Raw genomic sequence first — 22,826 nt, 5'->3', positions numbered from 1 at the left:
GACTCAACATGGCTGAGCTGCTGTGGCATCAGGAGGCGCTGGCTGGACCTCCCCGCAGCGCCTGACTCCCAATAGAGTTGACTGTTTGTTTAGGAGGCTGGGAGGAGGCGATTACAAGTCGATAATGCCTAAGAACAGGGAGAGATTCAACCCAGACCCGTCCATACACATATCCAAGATGAACGTGATCATCCCGTTTTCACCTGATGTGCCCTGTGACAGTAACGGCCAGCGGATGTGGTGGGCTTTCCTCGCCTCATCCATGGTCACTTTCTTCGGGGGTCTCTTCATCATCCTCCTGTGGAGGACCCTCAAATACCTGTGGACCGTGTGCTGCCACTGTAACGCCAAAAAGAAGGTACGTCACCAGGCCACTGCTTACACTATTGACGTGTGGATCATAGACTTTTTTGTGTAGAATAACTTTGTCCTGGGAGTTTGATTTAAATAGACTAAATCTGTGCTTGAGGCTCCATTCACAGAGAGATCTCTGTGTGTGAGAGACTCACTAATTAAACAATGAGCCACTCTTGGCCTGGTATCATATACAGTAACAATGAGCTACCTTTGTACTATTGTAGGCCCACATACTGGTGAAGGCGTGTTGGGTTTTACTACCTTTCCTTTCTCTTTGTGCCATTATACGTGTGTCGTCATATTGCATGGAGATGATCCAACTCCCATAACTACAGGTTCAATGATCATCCTGTGTGTGTGTGTGTGTGTGTGTGTGTGTGTGTGTGTGTGTGTGTGTTTGTTTTCTGCCTCCATCAGCGCTGCTGAAAACACGAAAACCAAAAGTGAAAACCCTCAGAAGTCCTGTGTTGGTCCTCTTTCAAAATGTGTTTGTGTAGTTTGGATGATCCACAGCTCCCTGCAAACTACTTTCTAATTTAGTGTTGGTCCATGTGAAGAATAATTGCGTGGATTACTGAAACACAAACTAATGGAGATTTTATTTTACCAACGACACAGTGGCTAAAATAGTATTATTGTTCTTTTTTGGCAAATGACTAAAAGCGATTCTGTGCCCGGTGGTAGGAAACAAATTCTACTTTTGAGTATTATGTTTTATAACAAAAAAAAAACGAATTTTAAATTTTAAAATTGTAAATTTTAAAAAACTAAGTTATGTCAGAGATAAAATTGCGATATATGGAGCAAAAAAATCACATATTTTACTTTAATCCATATTTTTCCATAATGCATGTCGTCATGAACATAATTTCTGAGGTCATAATTTGCCTCCACTGAGTCCAAAGTCAGGACACGGATCCTGTGAGACTCTGTTCTCTCACCACTGGTGTGTGTTTAAGTCCCAGTGTAATCCCGAGAAATCATTTTCTTCACATTTAAGGCTCTGTACGATTTTCTGCTTTGTTAATGTTACGACACCATCTGCAGTCAACAGTAAAACAACAATACGAATGTCTCGTTTATTGAGCTCCGGTTTCGATTTCTCGACTACATTTTGTTGAAGGGAAACGATGAAGTCGGTGATGAAGGCGACAGAAACAGAGCAGTCTTTTGAACTAATGTATGCGCATTCATCGCTCAGACAGACGGGAAGGTGGTGGAGAAATGGCACAGGCTTCATGCAGGGTGATGTTGACCTTTTAAAAAAAAAAGGGAGACACCTGTATCATTTCCACACTTTGGTCTGCTCCCGTTTACAATTAGGGCTTTGGCTGCAGCGGTAAATCTTCCCGTACACTAATCACCTGGTCTTTAAAACACCTATAAATAATGGATATAAATAGTGATGAAACGCAGAGTTCCCACCCAGGCCAATGCAATCTATTCAAGCTGATTATGTTCACATAAGAATACAAAGCAGGAATGAACTTGTCTTTCTTGACACCTGCCTGCAGAAAGTGTTTCAGCTCAACAATTCATGAAATCACCACAAGAAAATGCATCAGCCCGCAGCGGAAAACTGTTCACAAGAGAGCAGTCAGATTTTGTTTGTGGAGATTTTGCCAGGTGAAGCTGGTGAGCTCCACCAACCTGTTGTGCTACTCTGTGGGAGTTGACCGGGGACGTGTCATCCTTTCACTTCCAATCTGCCTTCTGCTCTCTGCGCTTTGATTTTGTAACTTCCTGCTGTTTCCCCTCTCACCCCATCGTTCTCTCTTCGTCGTAAGAATCCACCTTTCTTAAAAGACATCAGAAATGCAGTGTCAGGCACACTCGCCATGTACCGTATGAATCAGTACTTTTGTTGCTAAGCAACTAGCAAGCACAGGATTTCATTATAAGAGTAAATCTCCCTGTGTTTATGCAGTTGTCTCGGATGTGAGATGTGTGAGGTTGTGCTGGAGAAACACCAGTCTGTGCATGTCATTAACAGGCCAAACATGAAGCTTTCAGTGCATTGTTCAGAGATGATAATCTGTTTCCTCATCTGATTTTCAGTTTGTTTTTCCCCCTCAGTGTGGGGCGTTCACTGGCCTGCTCTGTTGTGTTCTGACAGCTCTCATGTGTATGTGAGGCCGAGCCTCCATCACTGTGGCTCTGCCTTCCCACTCTGATGGTAATCGATGAAACTCTGAGCTTGTGAGGTTCTGATAAATGAGAGCTATTATCTGGTTCAGAGGAAGAAATAATTTTTTTTTTTTTTTTAATTGTTGATATTATTCTGCCTCCGTTTGGTCATCATGTGCAGAAAGGATGCGACATGTGTATGCTGCATCCTTCACCTGAAAACTGCAATACAATCAGACCTGACGAGGGAGCGTTTGTGTGTTTACGCCAGCAGTGCAGGGGCGGGCTGAGTCGAGAGGGGTCAAACTGCTGAACCACGTTTTTTTTTTTTACTTATGGTGCTTTTCCATTACATATTTCTTGCAATACTCGTCTCTACTCCACTCGCTTTGGTATCAGGCACATATTTTTCCATTACTTTAGTACCTCCTAAACATGGGCAGGGTCATCATAGCATGGCTGCAAGTAACTGCTGTGACATTTTATACATAGTGACGAGCAAAACAGCCATTTTCAGTGTACTGAATCATTTGACCACAGATGCAAATTAGCTATTTAGGCAAGTCTGGTAAAGACACGGTTCTGTACACGGTCACCGTCACCTAAAGTAAAATTAGAATTGGTTAATTAAAAACATTAGTCCAATCGTCTGACACAGTTATTGAACTAAAATACGGCTGAACGGGTTGTGATTCGGATCACGATCGCAGCTTTCAGCAGTGCTGTCACTAATGCTGCGTTCCAGAGCCCATCAAAACAAATGGGATGTGGGACTTATCCTACTAGCTCCTACTTCTAAGCTTTCCAGCAATTGAAGTCGAATGTTAGAAAACATGGACGATCGCGGCGCTTTTGCTTTATGTTTGAAGAGGCATTTTGACTGTCAGCAATTCAGTCTGCTTGCATAACACAAGCGAGCCGTATATGTAAAAGCGATACATATGTAACGTCATGAGTATACTTTTACCGTAGCCCTACATGTCTTCATGCTAACAGATAACGACATACTTTCACACCATAACATGAAAAACAAGTTGTGAAAAAATTGCTGCGTTTAAAACAATTCTACACGCAGAAGAGTTAAGTTATAGTCTATTCATGCGACTCCATGGGTGCTGCCCTTATTCTCCGACTTCATTTTGGTGAAGTCGGTAGGTCGATCAGCCCCGACTTAGCGAGTAGGAGGTCCCACTTCGACAGGCATTCCAGTGCACTTTTTTCTAGTTGGAGGTAGGATAAGTCCCACGTCCAATTGGTTTAGATGGGCTCTGGAAACGCAGCATAAATACACCACACTCCTGTTAAATGTTGAGATCGTAGAAATGCCTCTGCTTTTTAACGGATCTACAGTTCAACATTGTTCACTTTGATTCTCGGACGTTGCACAGATGAGCCGACGATACTCTCTGACCAGTCAGTGGTCAGCAGTCTGTTCACGTCAAATTTTAGTATCGGATCAGCTCGCTTGGAACCTAGTCAGCAGGTACCAAGAAAAAAAAGAGTAGAATCTAGTCGAGTGGCCACTGTGTTTTCAGTGATATTCCAACCCGTTTACAATGGTCTCACTTTACTACCGCAATCTTTCTGTCTTGGCGGCCCAATGTGCAGTGCAGGAATGTCGCCAGGTACTGAGGAACATTTACCAGTCTAATAATGTAAAAATTATTTTAATTCTTACTGGCATCTCCAAAAGGGTGAGTCATGCACACCCAGAGAGCCCTGTGCATCTTCTGTCAGTGACTCTGTGTCCTGATATGTCAGGTTCCTGGAGATACAGGTTTGTGTGATAAGGTGTGAGGTAGGGTCAGAGGGTCAGGGTGTGACTTGTGGATTCAGGGCGAGTTTTGTCAGAGTGTTACTCCGATTCTTGTCAGTGATCTATGAAGTAATTAATTACAGGAGTCGGGCGGTTGGGAATGCTGAGTGGGACTTTTGTCGTCAGCCTCTCTCACACACACACACACACAGCCAACAAGTTAAGCAGATAGAATGTTAATGTGGTGCAGCCCCTATTATTATCAGCGTTTTAAATACAGCCTCATTATTTATTTGGCAGCTCACAGTAAACACATTATACATAAACAGTTGTACATCTTAAAAAAACAATATGTGGAGACATTTGCAGCCATTTGTACACAGTAGTGTAAACAGTGCAAATAACACAGCAGTGCAAACAAGTATGTGTTTAGTGTGTCCACCAGCTTGGTACAAAGTACAATACTGTTTCAAATAACCCTTGAAACAGAATATCACGGAAACATTCCGATATTAATACAAACTCATGCAGATCACACTCAACTCAAACAAAAACAAACAGCTACTAGTTTCCTTTATAGAGTTTAACCTACTCTTGTATTTGTGTATATTATAGCTATGAATCCTGGGTAACAAAACAGGACCCTGATCGTTCTTGCAGTCAGTGCTTAATATCAAAAGTGCATCGATCTGTAGTTTGTCAACATTTACCCCTGTATGATTTTATTCTGGATTCATTTTTATGTGGAAAACACTGTCCTTTTTGAATCTTGAAAAGTGCCATACAAACAAATTATATATTCCTTTAATTGGCTGCTGCGCGTATTAGCTGCTCCTGTTACATACACAGTATAAGCAGCATGCTAAAGCTTGGCTGTCACTGCACCATCTGTGATCCCACAGGTGAACACTAATGTTTAACATGGACAGTGCCAGCGCCTGCTGCTTTCCATCAGACTGAAAGACTAAAAATGCACTTCATGCTGGTGTAATGCAGTTTTAATGTACAGCGTCTGCAGTATATACACACTGCATGTTCGGTCTTAATTACTGATTGCCTTTGGTTAATCATTGTTAAACTGCAATTCCCACTGATTTCCGTTATATACAAGCCATTTAATTGTTTTTTCAACAGAATAAATGCCACTCATTGTGTGCTTACTCAAAAAATCCAGGTCTGCTTTTACATAGATGTTTACCAAATTATATTTCATGCATTAAGTGAAAGAAGAGGCTCTTCACAAAGCCGAGGAATTTTATATCAGTCATGTGACTGATATTTCAGGAAATTATGGAAATTGTAATTTCTCAATGTTGCAGAAATCGTGTCAAGAGCCACATGTTCTATTCTAGTTTAACGTCCTCTGCCTTTGAGAAATGATCACGGCAGGTCACAAGAATTAGAGTACAGCGTTGATCGATGACCTGTACTGTCGGGAGAACTTGATTTAGGCGAGTGTGAAACCTAAATTTGGAGACTTATCGATCAAAGTGACAGTGAGGAAATGCACCGCTTTGACTTTAATGACTACATAGACTTTGCTGGTGTCGGCTCCTGATAAATAATTTACCATGTACATTTTAACCTCATTAAAAAGCTGCCAAGTTTGCCATTACATTGTGCACTTTCTACCAGAATGACCCAATCTATGGGTTACATGTGGAAGAAAAATATTCTTAAGAACTAATCTGTGCTCAGTAGCTGAATGTGCATGTCCACATGTTAGTCCTAAAACCTAAACATGCTTCTATTCAGATACACTTGATTCTTGACAATGGTTTCAGATTTTTTTGGTCGTGTCCAACTGCTAGTTTATTGCAGGTCACTTAAATTAAACATCCTGTGATGCAGTCTCAAATTAGTTTTGCAAAACCCAGGAACCTGCATTTGAATAACCACTGTTCACTGTTAAACTGATATCCAATGCACACGTTTGTCTTTGCACCCTGGTCATTGAAGCAGTCTTTGCACTCAAGATGTTACATTGCAGCCAACTTCAATAGTCTTATCTAATGTTCACCATATTAAAATAATCACAAGCACCAAAGTTGCAATTTTAGATCAAATGTAAATTTTAATGTTTGACAAAATGAATTGATGCAATCATAGGAATGACGGGAAAACAAGGTTGTGTCGTAGTTGCACGTATGGATGACGTTTCACAGTATGGAGGCAGTGACAAACAATTCATTTTGACAATTACATTTGAAATAAAACCTAGATTTGCCCAAAGGCTTCAGACTCTTGTCTACAAAAAGACATTTAGCTTTACACTATTAATAATTAACAAGGGGGTAATACCACGTTGAGCTGATTCACAAAGCTAGAAGGATCCTTTTCTAGTTTTGGAAACTGCACAACCATGGTTCACCAGTCAGTCAGGATCAATGGTCAGGTTTCCTTCACACAGAGAGAAGAAGGGAAGGAGAAAAGTCTCCTTGAGTCGACTCGGTTGACCTTGTTCTCTGTAGTGTTAAGGAGACCCAGCTCATTAAACCTCGACTGACACTAAGAAAAATTTAAATATTGATTCTACTGGAACATGCACAGGGATTTTAACATCTCTTGCATGCTTCCTCAAACATTGAAGGCAAATTGTTCTGTAAATATGCTGTTTAATTATCGAAAAAAAAAAATATTTAGACTTAAACATCAATGAGTCCGTTGAAGCAATTGGGCAAAAATAGGATTAGGACCAAGCCCTATGCTCTATAGGTTGTAGCTTTACAGAGTTGTGCATCATTGGTATAAAGGTCTCTGGTTTTCAGGGGTACAGTTCATTGAAAAATCAGGACAGGGTGTTGACCATATCTTGTAGTTTGGGCATTGCCATTCAGAGGTGAGAATTTTAGGACAGGGCAGGGTGAAGCAGGGGCTTGGGGTCAGCTTGAGTCACGAATGCTGAAGGTAAAAGGAAAAATGATCCTAAGTATAAGGCACGCAAGGAATAAAAAAGTGCATAATATATTAAAGGACATACCTGAAGACGTCCTGTGGCAACGCAACATCATGTTTGGTACAGCTTAGTCCATGGATCCTAAAAGTAAAGGTAATGTTAAAGATAAAGTATGCAAGGAATAAAACCAGTTCATAGTACAGTATATGAAAGGACATGCCTGAGGAGATCCTGTGGAAACATCATGGGCTTGGGTCCAGTTCGGTCCGGCTTCGGTCATGGTTCCTGAAGGTGAAAGGAAAAGTAATGTTAATTGTTTTCAGTATGCAAGTAATAAAACTATAATAAATAAATAAATAAATAGGTTTTATATAGCGCTTTTCGAGTTACCCGAAGACACAAAACAAAAAAAAAAACAATACAGAGAGAGATAGGGTGGAAAATGATCCTTCAGGTGTTTCAGGTTATGTTGAAGAGAAGGGTTTTGAGATGACTTTTGAAGGACTGCAGTGAATCAGAGTTCTTTATCTATAAAAGGACATACCTGAAGACATCCTGTGAAAACATCATGGGCTTGGGTCCAGTTCGTTCCAGCTTGGGTCATGGTTTCTGAAGGTAAAAAGAAGTTATGTTATAAGGACTCATTTTATATCCCATTTCTACAAGTTAACCTAGTTCCCTGGTGTCCTAATAAACATGTCTGTGACATGCTTTGGTCAAAATACATTAAGGATGAAGCACCACAGCAGTTCAATCACCCTGCCAAAACAGCCATGTTCAGAACGGTCAGTTTTGAGTGCCCGTCTCTTTAAATGCAAATGAGATGCAGGAAACTACTTCAACAGCAGTTAGTATTTGGAAAAGCGATTATTTGCCGACTCTAGCCAGCACATTGCCATCATAACAAACATCTACTGGACACGTATACCCTGTGAGGCTGGAAGTTTGTGTAGAACTCTGTGCAGCCAAGAATATATCACTTCACAGACTTCCGCTCTTCCGGATACAATTGCCCTCGCCTGCGCCCCCACGTTTTTTGCGACAAACTGGAGCTCCGTGAGACAATTCCAACTCTGTCAGATACAGTGCAGAAGTCAATATTGTGCGTTTTATCTCCTGTACTTAAACTGAGGCAGACCACAAAAACACAAGCGAGTCATCTTTTTCCTCACTTACTGCCTACTGATAGAGTCTCCAGAGTCCCAAATATAAGTAGTAAAATTATTCAAAATTTGATTTTGCATAATATGTCCCCTTTAAGTTTTAAATATGCAAGGAATAAACCAGGCCATATAATATGAAAGGACATACAGTACCTCAAGACATCCAGTGGCAAAGCATCATCATGTTTGGTCATTTTGTATAGCTTTGGTCATAGATCCTAAAAATTAAGTATAATGTATCCATGGATTAAAACAAGTAGTTCATAATATATGCAAGGACATACCTGAAGACATCCCGTAGAAACATCATGGGTTTGGGTCCAGTTCGATCCAGCTTGGGTCCTGGATCCCAAATGTAAAAGGAAAAGTAATGTTTACTTTCAACTATGCAAGGAATAAAACAAGTTCATAAAATATGAAAGGAAATACCTGAAGACATCCCATAGCAAAGCAGTAGCTTGATTTTGGACCAGTTTGGTACAGCTTGGGTCATGGATCCTTAAGGTTAAAGTATCCAACCTAGATTTGCCCAAAGGCTTCAGACTCTTGTCTACAAAAAGACATTTAGCTTTACACTATTAATAATTAATAAAGGGGTAATACCATGTTGAGCTGATTCACAAAGCTAGAAGGATCCTTTTCTAGTTTTGGAAACTGCACAACCATGGTTCACCAGTCAGTCGAGATCAATGGTCAGGTTTCCTTCACACAGAGAGAAGAAGGGAAGGAGAAAAGTCTCCTTGAGTCGACTCGGTTGACCTTGTTCTCTGTAGTGTTAAGGAGACCCAGCTCATTAAACCTCGACTGACACTAAGAAAAATTAAAATATTGATTCTACTGGAACATGCACAGGGATTTTAACATCTCCTGCACATTTCCCCAAACACTAAAAGCAAATTGTTGCGTAAATATGCCATTTCATTATCACACTTTTTTTAATTAATACTTAATCAATGAGTCTGTTGAAGCTATTGGGCAAAAATAGTTCACACAGGACAGGGTGTTGACCATATCTTGTAATGTGGATGCAGCCATTTGGAGGTGAGGATTTTGGGGCAGGGCAGGGTGAAGCAGGGGCTTGGGATCAGCTTGATTCATGAATGCTGAAGGTAAAAGGATAAATAACCCTAAGTATAAGGCACTCAAGGAATAAAACAAAGTTCATAATAAATGAAAGGACATACCTGAAGACATCCTGCGGAAACGTAACATCATGGGCTTGGTTCCAGTCCAGTCCAGTCCATGGTTCCTAATGGTAAAAGGAAACGTAATGTTAAGTTTTAACTATGCAAGGAATAAACTAGTTCATAAAATATGAAAGGAAATACCTGAAGACATCCTGTGGCAACAAAACATCATGGGTATGGTCCAGTTTGGTACAGCTTAGGTCATGGATCCTAAAAGTAGTGTCAAGTATAAAGTATGCAAGGAATAAAACAAGTTTATAATCTATGAAAGGACATAGCTGAAGACATCCTGTGGAAACGCAACATCATGGGTATGGTCCAGTTGGGTCTTAAAAGTAATGTTAAGTATAAAATATGCAATAAAACAAGTTCATAGTATATGAAAGGACATACCTGAAGACATCCTGTGGAAACGCATCGTGGGCTTGGGTCCAGTTTGGTCCAGCTTGCGTTCTAAATGTTAAAGGAAATGTAATGTTTACTTTTAACCAACAAGGAATAAAACAAGTTCATAAGAAAGGGCATACCTGAAGACATCCTGTGGAAACGTGACATCATGGGCTTGGTCCGGTTTAGTACAGATCCTAAAAGTAAAGTTAAGTATAAAGTATGCAAGGAATAAAATAAGTTCATAATCTATGAAACGTACCCGACGACATCCTGTGGAAACACATCATGGGCTTGGGTCCAGTCTGGTCCGGCTTGGGTCATGGTTCCTAATGGTAAAAGGAAAAGTAATGTTAAGTTTTAACTATGCAAGGAATAAACTAGTTCATAAAATATGAAAGGACATGCCTTGAAGACATCCTCTGGCAAAGCAGCATCTTGGTTTTGGACCAGTTGGGTACAGCTTGGGTCATGGATCCTTAAAAGGTAAAATGATCCGAAGTATAATATATGCAAGTAATAAAACCAGCAGTCCATAATGTATGCAAGGACATACCTGAAGACATCCCTTATAAATGTAACATCGTGGGCTTGGGTCCCGTTCGGTCCGGCTTGGGTCGTGGATCCTAAAAGTAAAGTTTAGTATAAAGTATGCAAGGAATAAAACCAGTTGACAATATGAGGACATACTTAAAGACATCCAGTGGCCAAGCAGCATCTTTGGTCCAGTTTGGTAGAGATTTGGTCATGGATCCTAAAAGTAAATTTAAGTGTAATACATGCAAGGTATAAAACAAGTTCATAATCTATGAAAGGACATACCTGGCGACATCCTGTGGAAACTCATCATGGGCCTGGGTCCAGTTCGGTCCAGCTTGGGTCCTAAATGTAAAAGGAAAAGTAATGTTTACTTTCAACTATGCAAGGAATAAAACAAGTTCATAGACTATGAAAGGACATACATGAAGACATCCTGTGCCAACACAACATCATGGGTATGGTCCAGTTTGGTACAGCTTAGGTCATGGATCCTAAAAGTAGTGTTAAGTATAAAGTATGCAAGGAATAAAACAACTTCATAATCAATGAAAGGACATACCTGAAGACATCCTGTGGAAACGTAACATCATGGGCTTGGTCCGGTTTAGTACAGCTTGGGTCCTAAATGTAAAAGGAAAGGTAATGTTTACTTTCAACTATGCAAGGAATAAAACAAATTCATAGACTATGAATGGACATACCTGAAGACATCCCGTGGCAAAGCATCATCATGGGTTTGGTTTGGTCCAGCTTGGCCTGCCGTCTTCATCTCGGCTCTCCAGGTTGCAACTTCCAGTCCATGGCGTCCTACGTCAATCTCCCTGGTGGCACAGGAAAAGGAACCAACTGCTGCCTCCCATCACCATTGGCCCCGTGTGTTCTGAACCTATTTGTCCAAAAAGTACAATTAGATATTTCTGTTGTACTCCTTTGTGGTATATCAAATATTAAAGGAGTACACCAATAGCTCACCTGTTCCAAGTTTGAGGGCCAATCTTACCACAGCAGCCTGGGTGTTGCTTCACAGCCCGACTCCACCTAGGCTCCTGCCTACACTGCCATGTCTATAAAAAGACAAGTTCTACAAGTGGAAACAATACCACACTTGGATTTACAATACTAAATTTCCCACTGACAATGTGTATTTTTTTTTATCAACTGGGATAATGTATTATGCAATGCAGAGGCTCTAGATTTACCAGAAGTATTAGTATGCATTACAAATCCTAAAGCAAAGATGGTTATCAGGTAAACCACTAATCATTTTGCTACAAAGTAATTTTAGTTTGGAAGCTTTGCAGATAATGCTGGAGGAAAAGCCCAGTATGCCCTGAATGTCCCTTTACATTTTTGACCCATGTGTTTTTCCTGCCTACGACCTTTAATTTTCCCTTACTGTTTCAGAGTAATTCCAAATGTAAGGTGTGCATCTCCCATCTCTCCCCAACGTCCTAAACTCTCCTACAGAGGCCGAGAATCCTAAACTACCCTAATCTAGCAATTCTCAGCTGGTTATAAAAGAAAAAGTCAAACCCCTGGTTGTCTGGACACGGCTCTTAAACTGTCCTCACTTTAGTCTGTTGCTGCTCCCACTCTTGACGACTACTTGACTAAATGAATCCCAGTAGTTGTCCTCGGGTATCATTCTCCCTGCATGCTGCCTTTCACCCACTGCTGCTGTTGGCAAAAGGGAGCAGTTTCCTAATCCAGCATGACTTCACGTCTTCGGGAAGATGTGTCATTATACCATACACAACGCATCAAACTTGAAATGCTCTATATTAAAAAACATGTTCTATAACATGTTCAACATAAAGTTACTTATTTTGGGACATAACAGCATGTCAGGAAAAGACTCACAAAACTAGATGGATCCTTATCTAGTTTTGGAAACTGAACCATCAAGGCTGACACAAGAAACAGTAAGGATCAATGGTCAGGTTTCCTTCACACAGAGAGAAGAAGGGAAGGAGAAAAGTCTCCTTGAGTCGACTCTGTTGACCTTGTTCTCTGTAGTGTTAAGGAGGACCAGCTCATTAAACCCTTACTGATTTCAAAACATGTATGCAAAAAAAAAAGCTTAAAACAAGCTTCAGACTTTTAGAGGAGCTTAAAATCTCACACCCCAATTCAGTCTGTAAACGAGAGTAAAGGTGACATTTAAATACTATTTAAATATGTGAATTAAATTACTTCTAGTAAGACATGTTAAAGATTTAGACAAATTTGGACTAAGCATTTCAAGTCGTCCACTTTGTGTATAGTATAATGACACATCTTACCTCAGATATGAGGTCATGCTGGATTAGGAAACTGCTCCCTTTTGCCAACAGCAGCAGTGAGTGAAAGGCAACATACAGGGAGAATGATACCTGAGGACAACAAATGGGATTCATTTAGTCAAGTAGTAGTCAAAGAGTGGGAGCAGTAACAGACTAAAGTGAGGACAGTTTAAGGGCTGTGACCAGACAACCAGGTGTTTGACTTTTTTTTATAACCAGCTGAGAATTGTATCATTGCCATGCTGGACTAGGAAACTGCTCCCTTTTGCCAACAGCAGAATATTTAAGTGGGCAGTACAAATAACCTAAACTCTTAGATTAACTAATGTGGAGAATTATTTCTATTTTACATAATGCATAAACAACCCCAACTACATCCAACAGATCAAGTTATAGCACTTTAAGAGCGCGATAACGGACCAACTAACTTTATTTCATTAATTTTAATTTAAAGTGACAATTTCCTCCAGCAAATCATTAAAGCCTCCCATGCTAATAAAATCCCTGACTTTCTTCTGAGGCTGCATTTGTGACCCTGACTTCAGATTTGTTGGGAAATAAAGGTTAGACAGAAATATGCAAAGACTACATCTCACATGCAGAAGGAAAAATGTCTTACCTGAGAAGGTAGCTATACCAGAGACCGCGCAAGGCTAGATTAAACTATATATTCACTGTAGGTATAAATTTGTGGATTTATTGATCAACTGTCAGTTTTAATTTTAGCTGCTGCTTTATAATATAAAAATAAATTTCAGTTTACTCAAATAAAGCCTCTTTGAAATCAAATTGAGCTTTATTGGAGTAAGTCCAGAAATTCATTCACACAATCAGAGATAAAGAAAAAACCTGAAATGCGTAGAGCACGACGGCAATTTGGATTTTCGACCGACGGACGTACGCAAGTTGAGACCGACGGAAGGCGTCACTTGTTCAACGGGGGAAAAAATGCTGATGTCAAAATAAATGCGTTGGACGAAATGCTTCATCTTGGATGTAGAATTGCTTCATCTTGGACGAAGAAATGCGTCGTCTCGAAGAAATGCGTCGTCTCGAAGAAATGCGTCGTCTCGAAGAAATGCGTCGTCTCGAAGAAATGCGTCGTCTCGAACGAAGAAATTCGTCATCTCGAACAAAAATTCGTCATCTCGAACAAAGAAATTCGTCATCTTGGTTGGATAAGTTGAAATAGAAAAGTTAAGCCCTAAAACTGTATTTGAATATCCACCTCGACCCTTTAGTAATGGCTCCGTTGTAAGTTTTATGAATGGCTACAAAAATAAAATGTAATGAGTATCAGGCACATCGCGAGGCCGACATGGCAGCCATTCCGAGAGAATATAAAAATGGGTCTTACCTTACGTAGACACACCTAAAATGGAAAGAGCAAAGTGAAGGCACGGCAGCCAAGGAAAGCTCGGAGTGAGGGCACGGCGGCCACGGAAAGAGGGCACGGCGGCCACGGAAAGAGGGCACGGCGGCCACCATGAATAAAAAAACGATAACGTTACTGTTTGATGATCTTCAAGACGATTGATCTGAAAGGAAAATAAAAGGTGGGTCAGTCTCATGCCACAGATGTTTTCATGCACCAGCAGTGGTGATCATATCCATCTATATATCTATAAGGTCTATAAACAATAAAAACAGGATGACATTCATGTCCTGGTATACAATAAACTTTCCAGCCAAAAAATACGAAAACAAATCGAAATTTCTAATGAAAATTTCAGAAACAAGTATGTTTCAAAACTTGAGAAATATGCTACAAGTGTTTTTTGTTTGAATACATAATGTTAATTTTGGATTTCCAATTATTCAGAGAAAAAGGCTGAACAAAAGTGGAATTGATGGCGATACTTTAATAGCATTTAAATGCCACTTCTCGATTTCCCTTGTCATGTTATTATTTATTATTATACGACATCCTGTCTACATGAATGAAATCTCACTTTATGACTTGTACTATGAACCACACCAGATAAATGGGTCATAAAAATTTAGCGTAGGTGGATGATAAATAGTGACCAAGACTCAAAGCAGGGTTTTCAAAAGAGTTGGGTTGATTAACATGGGTTGGGCTTTCTTGGAGTACGAGTATTGACATAGGTGCGGTATTTTTTCCCAGTTTAAACAATCGGCAGTCAGATGTCAACTGTCCGTGTCCATAAATCACTGGGAAGATGGTGCAACATTCAGTGGTGAATGAAGGCGCATGGCACACTCTCAGTAGCAGCACGTTTAGCCCAGACATGGCTGTAATGCTGCCCTGACTTTTCTGTGAGCTGGTCATTTCAGGTGCTTTCTCACCACAGCCCTCCAAGCTGGAGTTAATGAATGTACTTTTTTTATTTTAAGAATGATTTTTTTTTTTTTTTTTTAAATCACCTGCTCTGTGAAAGCTTTAGTTGATGACGCACATTAGTCAATGTACAGCAGATAATTAGCAGCAGCATTTAAGTAAATTGCCAAGTTATCCAGTTGATTTGAACAGTTGTATGCTACTTCAACAGTAGTAATCAGATGTAGATCCAACATTGTACCACAGCGTGATGGTTATATGGTTTACCGTTTTTATGATTTACTGCAGATTTCATGCTACTGTAATTAAACAAAAAAAATAAATCCCACACATTTGCTTTTAATCTTAATTTATATTTTAACAGTTTTAAGCAGTTAAATGGTAAATACACTAATCTTTTAAGTAATTTCAGATAAAATAAAGTTCATATTGAATACATGAGTTCTTCAAATATTTAATTCCATATTAGCCTATATTATATTTTACACATTTATACGTCTTCATAACATTTGGTTTGTGTCACACTTTTCTTTTTTTTTTAAAGCTAATGAGTTCGATTTGTTTGTGAGATGAAAAACAAAAGATCCTGTAACTCATCAGGAGTTAGTATCTCAAAATAATGAAAATGTATCTCAACTTAATGACTTGCCATCTCAAAACAAATCACTTAACATCTGACTTAATCATTATAATGAATTACAGGATTTATTTTTTATTTTTTCCCCCAATCACACTGGCATAAATGGGCTTCCATATGTTTTGTATTTACAAACCAGCATTTGTAAAACAGGTTAGTTTACGTCAAGGTTTTAATTGTCTCGTTGGTTTCAATCACCTGTTCTTTGAGAGTCCAGAGGAGCTTGACCAGGTCTCCGATGTCTGTGATTTAAAAAGAAAACCAATTAAAAACCAAATGTATACATTATATTGCTGATTACATTTAAATAGACTGGTTTTACTTCAGCCGAACTCAATGAACTTTCATTTAAATATGGAAACATCGAAAACCTGTTATAAAATAAACATTACTTAACTTTCTGGTTGAGTCTTGAATCTGACGGCGTGCTAACAGTTAAAACACGACCGTATGCGAATGGCGACTTTGGTGCGCCTGACGTCACACGCCGCATTTGCGCCACGCGCCAGTTTTAAAAACCTAAAACTTCCTCTTCCGGAAACGTTTGCTGACGGAAGTCAAGCGTAAACGCCGCTAAGGTTCGTGTTTGCGGCTCGTGTTTGCTTCTGTGGCTTCTGTTCCGATTCTGAAGATGTTCTGAAGACACCAAACGAACGGCGCCTCGGGGGAACAGCGAAATGAGAAAGCGCTGCGCGTGCACACCGGATATGCACTTGGTAATCAGCTGATTGCCGTCACCTGCTGCACCCGTGAGGCCACGCCCCCATGTCGCGACACAGCGACAGCTGGAGAAAACTGCTAATTTACGGTAAGTCGTTGAAGCTAGTTAGCCGTTGAAGCTAGTTAGCTGTAGCGCGTTGGGATGATGTAATACTGTTTTCTCTGTTATGCGTCAACAGTTTACTAATGTCAACTTAAATTGAAAAAAATACCAATTTAATTAGTGTTTGTATGTTTGCCTTAAAGTATGATCCAATACACATTGGCAATTAGAAAATATGAGAATCATGAAGTTTATTTGCAAATTAATATTCCAACTGAGACTGAGTGGAGATAGATTCAAAACTATACACCAGTCAAATGCGCAACAGAAGGTTATTGCAGTAAAAATAACAATTTAGAGCAGAGTTGCTTTCAAGACAGTCTGTAAATGTGTTAACAAATATGAAATGAAGGTTGTATCATAGTTGCGTGAGCTAAATGAGATGCTTATGTAATGCTCTTTTACCTAAAGTGCTTATAAATGCAGAAGGGAAAAAATAATAAAGACATTTCACTCTGCTGGTTTTTGTTTGTGTATTTCAGGTGGTTTTATGAGATTCAGATCCAGCTGCACTGGTGGACACATCCTGCTCTGTGTGGCTGGCAACAGGGAGGCGTTCAACCATTTAGAAATGAAATGGCATTTGCATTACTTTAATAGCTGGCATTAAGTTTGAATGATTACTATATTAAGATACTATTTAATACCATCAAACTCCAACCATGACAGAGTGATGAGCTGCCACAACCAGCAGCCTATTACCTGAAAGTCGCCAACAAGACCAGTCTGTGCCATGATGAACCACTTGTGGACTCCATCGTCAGTTTAGTGCGAGGTAGCAGTTGCATCCCACATTATTATCCACCTCCTGCTGTCAACAAAAGCTGCATCTGAAATCACCTGCTGTGACTTTGTCAACTAAGCAATGTGATGCCAAAATGCAGCACCTCAGTGTCATTAACTGGTGAAGGAGAGGAAGACGACTTGGAGGTTTGCAGAGGTCAGCCATGATAGAAAACCTGACACAGAGGAACAGGTGGAACAGCGTGTGTGAAGAGGAGGCTTGGACAGAAGCCTTTAAGAACCAGGCAACTCTTGAGAGCTTGTTTATATTTGCTGCTGACTTTTATCAAGTTACATCGGAGATTATTTATGAATGTCCTGCTCTGACACCTTTCATATTTCACATTAAATGTTGTTCTTTCAACCTTAAAAATTGATGTGTATGTTTACATGTGTGCATGTGATGAGAGAGATGAACACAATTATATTTAGATTTAAAATAGACTGTGTTGTTGATGTGTTTAATATGGGAAGAAATTAGGTGTCAAAATGTCAAAAAGCTGCTTTCCATTTTCTCACTGAATGCGTCTTTCTGAATGTGACCTTAAGATGAAGTATACCGTCTGAGCCTTTTTAAAAAGTAATTGGACTGAGGCATGTGATGATTCACAACTAGTTAATCTTTAAACTCTGCCTTTATCAGCCTGAAAAATGCCGTCTTTTTAGATCCGTTCATTTAAGTGTTGAGGGATAACAGCAAGAGGCCAATTAAGACCGTTTAATGGCTATCACTTCACTCAGCACAGCCTGCGTTGGCTTTTGAGAAGGTGCAGCGTCACATGAATATACCGGGTCAAATGTTCCACTGAGACAAAGTGACAAGACTTCAGAGGAAACGTGACATTTATTCCAAAGTGTTTGGGTAATAAAACAAAGAAGAAGGCTCATTTATTTGACTCACACATTTAATCAGCAAAGAAAACCAAAGTCCTTTAAATACAGTAAACAAAGAGGATCCCAGTTTTCCCACATTTAGTACATTTTGTAATTTTAGAGTGAGCATAGCATACTTGTAAAACAATGTAATATTCTTCTTTTTATCACAAAGTAAATAAGTAAAGCCCTGTGCCTTTCACCCTGTGTCAGCTGGGATTGGATAGAGCAGTAGAAGATGAGTGAGTGAGTAAACACACTTTATATCATTGCGTCAGTTTCTTGCATAGCAATGTCGAGGAATCAGAATCTATTGCATTTGTTGGATGAAACAGCTCCTAAACCCTTGACAACACACACACCTGCCTTATCCTGGCTTTTTTTCTCCATTTCATTTGTTTCCTGTTATTGCAATGAAACTAGAGACCTGTAGCTTTATGTTCCTTAACAGATTAACACTGTTCAATAGGCTGCTGGCTGACAATGCAAACAAAACACAGCCTTATGGAAGGGATTCAAAAGAGATTTGCCTTAAATTCTCCCCTAACATGCAGTTTCACTGATAACTCCATTGCTGTAACTCGTTGGCTGCTTTAGCGACAAAGTGAAGTCGACACGTCATTATTCTGTTATCAGATTAGTGCTGCAGGGCTGTGGGAACATGGAACAAGGCCTGCCGGTGGTCTGCTCGCCTTCGATTAATGGCTCTGAACATGATTTAATTGCATTGTGCAGCCAGCAATCTAGAAATAATGAAGGTTAAAATTCTCAAGCTCAACAAGACTGTTAACAGTTTAGTATTTTCATAGTGTCTATAGAAGATGCTCTTTTTAAATTGAACACCTCTTAAGGTTTCCCTTTTTGACGTTTCTGTGCATTACTGCAAACATGGCTATACATTCAAGTTTTTTGGACAATAAAAAAGTAACAATTGTTTGCAGACTGTTTGCAAACATATGCTTTTGTTGTGTGATATACATACATTATATCAGCAGTGCTACAATCCATCCGACAAGATACTATATGGCGGCATGGCACTTGCATACTTGCATACCATGAATTCTTTTAGAGACGACTGCTGCGGTAGAACAAAACAAACCGAAGCCTTGATGTTTGACACTATTAGGGAGTGTTATTGGGGACAAGTCATGTTTGACTGAAAGCTGAGCCTTTTTTTTTTTTTATCAGAAAGCATGGCTAACATCTGCATCATGTCTTGATTTCCTGCTCTCTGAATCATGCCAGTCCCAGCACACACAGACAGACAGACAGGCAGACAGACAGGAACACAGGCAGCCCACTCATGCACTCACTCACTCACTCACGCAGGCAAGCAGAAACACCAGGAGCTCAGTGGCTGCCATGGATACAGTCCTGGAGTCTCTGCTGCTCTCACTCTGCTCTGTATGTTTACTGTGTGCATGAGTGTGTGTGTGAGTGTGTGCGTGGGTTTGTTTTGAAAGCCTTGAGACTGGTCACTATATTAGGAATGAAAAGCATGAAAGAGGCGATGCATACCTTACATGCACTGTGCACACCACAACCAGGCTGTGATCATTTACTTATTTATGGTGTAGAAATGTCATCTTGAAATGACCCTTTTTCTTCTTCTTCATGACATAATTTATATATCATATGATGATCAGGAGAGATTACATTTTCTCTCTTGCTCATTTATGTTAGTATTTATTTGGGAGAATTTGTTTTTTTGTTGACTTTGACCTTGACATTTTGTCAATAATCTCACAGGGGTGAAAACATGACTCTGTTATGCCTGCACTCAGGGCAGTTGATTTGGGAATATCTTGCTGTTGAGCTTTTGCTGAGCACAGCTGTCAACAACAGATCATACATCAAATGCTGTACTCTAAACAAAGTTAAGGTCACACTCTTTTGTTTACCAATCAATATTTTGCCTTTCCTCTAAATGAAATCATGATATACTGTGGACTGTGAAAAGGGCAGCTTACAGTGACAAAAAGACTTCCTGTCAGTGCTCTGCAGCATTTTATAACACTTATTTATTTATTGATATAGGTTACAGATTGGAGTGTCCTGTTAGGGGTCTACTGATTGATTCAGCATTGATTGATTTACTATTGTATTGCAAGTATAAAAAGTATTTTACTTCTCAAAGCATAATTCCCTGTTTTTTGGACAATCATTAACGTCTGCATCACCTGTCTTCTATAGGAGGTCCATCGGATCACCACAGTCGATGGCGTCAAACGCACTGATAAGGAAGACGCGGCGGCCAGCGAGGTGGGCTGGATGACCTCAGTCAAAGACTGGGCCGGAGTCATGATATCCGCGCAGACGCTGACAGGAAGAGTCCTGGTGAGTTCACACTCAGTCATCATCCTTCATTCATGCTTTGATTGGCGTCTCGAGCGACTTAAGTCCACATGCACCAGGCCAGAGGTTAAGACATCAGTGAAGATGAAGCGTGACAGCTGTTCGTGATCATTCCCGATCATCTGCTTGACAGCTGGGAACTCCCTCATGGGGCACCTTGTGAAAAATACAGAGTATTACAGAACAAGCCGGAAACATTGGGATAAAACAGGCGTGTTTACACAGTCCATCACGTTATCTCTGCTGTCTGAACATAGATACACTGTTTTATAGTGTTGATCTGGTTAGCTTATCCCTAGACAGACATTAGAACAAAGGAAGAGATTGTCATAGTGTATTAAGGTCACATTTCCCATAATGCTACAGCAGATCCTGGGGGGGGGGGGGTGCATAATTTACCAATTGCTTTGGATGTGGTTGTCATGGCATCTGGTGTGTCTTTTGACATGGTGATCCCATGACAACTTTGGATACGCCTAGATTACCAGGCTGAAGGGACTTGTCCGATTTGTTGTCACATATGACGTGCGGCTATGTGACAATGACATGATTGAGAACGGTCATGTCTGAATCCACGAGACTTCTCGATTATGTGCATCCGCTGAGTACTGATCCGTCACTGACCTGCAGCACGTGTGCACAGCAAAATCAAAAAGGCAATGGAGGGGAGTTCCGTTCTTGGGAACTAAACACACACACATTTCCTGATACTGATAGTCTTATCTTAGCTTATCTCCTGCTTCAATACCAAACAAAGAGTGTCAAGACTTAATAATGCAGGTGTGCTGTTTGAGAGGACAGTCACAGGTGTTGAAGATGTTAATGTAAATCAAATTGTAATCAAATTTGAACATCTTTTTATTGCACAACAGGATAAAGAGAATGTATGGCACTCTAATTAAGTCCATCATTTGGTATAACCTGGGTATAATTGGGAATAATTTGGCATAAAAAAATGTAATTGTTCAAATTAAAATGACATTTAAAAGGATTATCAGGAGATTGTTCCTGCTTTTGGTGGATGAAGTCTTTTAAAGATCTTTTAAAGTGTAGTGAATGATTTGTCATGTTGAGATGATACGTGTAGCTGTAGGTTGCTATAAGGATGACGTACCAGGACCCAGATCCAACACTTAAGCTCCCAGTCTGGGCTTAAAAACAGCACTTTTCTTTTATCTCCCTCTAAATGTCCTCTAATGATGACTCTGATGACTCAGGCAGAAGTCCCTTTTCCCCCACGGCACGCTTTATTAGTTTGTCCTGAGCACAGACACTGGTGTCTGGTTAATGGTGACAGCGACATATTGCTAACAGAAGCGTGACGCCATCCTGTGTTCCCTTGTTTTTCAGTTTGAGCCATGAATGGTCAAATCAACTCATGAGAGTGTGTGTGTGTGTGTGTAGCTCAAGTGCTATGCCTCTGATGGCCTGACACACAACTGTTTCCTGAGCGCTCGTCTGTAACCGTGGCAACTGCAGCTTACCTAGACATGGCAGATGTGTGTGTGTGTGTTTGTGTGTTTAGGAGACACATTAAAGCCTATTTTCAAGCCAGATGAGAGGGAATTTTACTGTAAGAGCTTGTGACAGCTTAAATTAAAGTGTGGGTGTATGTGTGTGTTTTCATATGTGTGATATGAATGTGTATTTGTTACCTCTTTAGGACCTTTTGTGGCATAAACACTGACCTTGTGAGGACCAGTCGTCCTCATGGAGACCAACACCTGTTCCCAATGAGGCAGAAGTTCATTTCTGAGCCCTTAGATTTAGGGCTAAGATCTGAATTGTGGTTAAGTTAAAGTTAGGGTTAGGAATTAACTGGTTATGGTTAAGGTTAGGGATAAGGCTTTGTTTAGGTTGTCCAAATATGTCAATGTCATTTAAAGGATAGTTGTGTGCTCGTGTGTTTCACACATCAATGCCCTCAACATATTTGGAAACATATTTTTTTTTATTATTCTGGGATATTTTTAATGCTCCAGCAATTCTCCCTAAAAGCCAGAAAAGGGTGTTCGATCGACCGTTTTTGACCTGAGGTTTTTTTGTCCAGTGCTTGAAATTCCAGCCCTTTACCACAGTTCATGCACATCCTCTCATTATGTTGAACAAATTCAATCTTCTTAAATTGTTCAGTAGAATGAGATGAAGTCAAGGAGAGAATACACCTGAAACCTTCAACCCTATAGAGACACGGATTATGCAAAAAATGTAGGCTCGGCTGCAGAATCCCTGCAGTACTAAAATAGAAATAAATGTGTAGTTGTCTTCTTCTTCTTTTTGGGATCTTCAGCCCAGAGCAGCACGAGAGTGAAGCATCCTTCTCACTGTGCAGTGCCAAGATGGCGGTGATGTTGACAC

The 22,826-nt window shown here is 40.1% G+C and overlaps 1 protein-coding gene across 2 annotated transcripts in view; it reads left to right on the top strand.

The window, feature by feature from the left end:
* Nucleotides 1-124: 124 nt before the first annotated feature.
* The window catches only part of LOC310939413 (calcium-activated potassium channel subunit alpha-1a-like), a gene marked incomplete at both ends in the record, with an annotated part of 90,213 nt that continues 67,511 nt past the window's right edge, over nucleotides 125-22,826 (top strand). For both annotated transcript variants that reach the window (XM_083904160.1, XM_083904159.1), the window contains 2 exons: nucleotides 125-358; nucleotides 20,307-20,450. In XM_083904160.1, the coding sequence (XP_083760286.1) occupies nucleotides 125-358; nucleotides 20,307-20,450 (378 nt within the window). The remainder of the gene's footprint in view (nucleotides 359-20,306; nucleotides 20,451-22,826) is intronic.

Source organism: Microchirus variegatus (assembly GCF_963457635.1).
Source record: "Microchirus variegatus genome assembly, chromosome: 17".
NCBI lineage: Eukaryota > Metazoa > Chordata > Actinopteri > Pleuronectiformes > Soleidae > Microchirus > Microchirus variegatus.
This window is presented reverse-complemented; position numbering and strand designations above follow the sequence as displayed.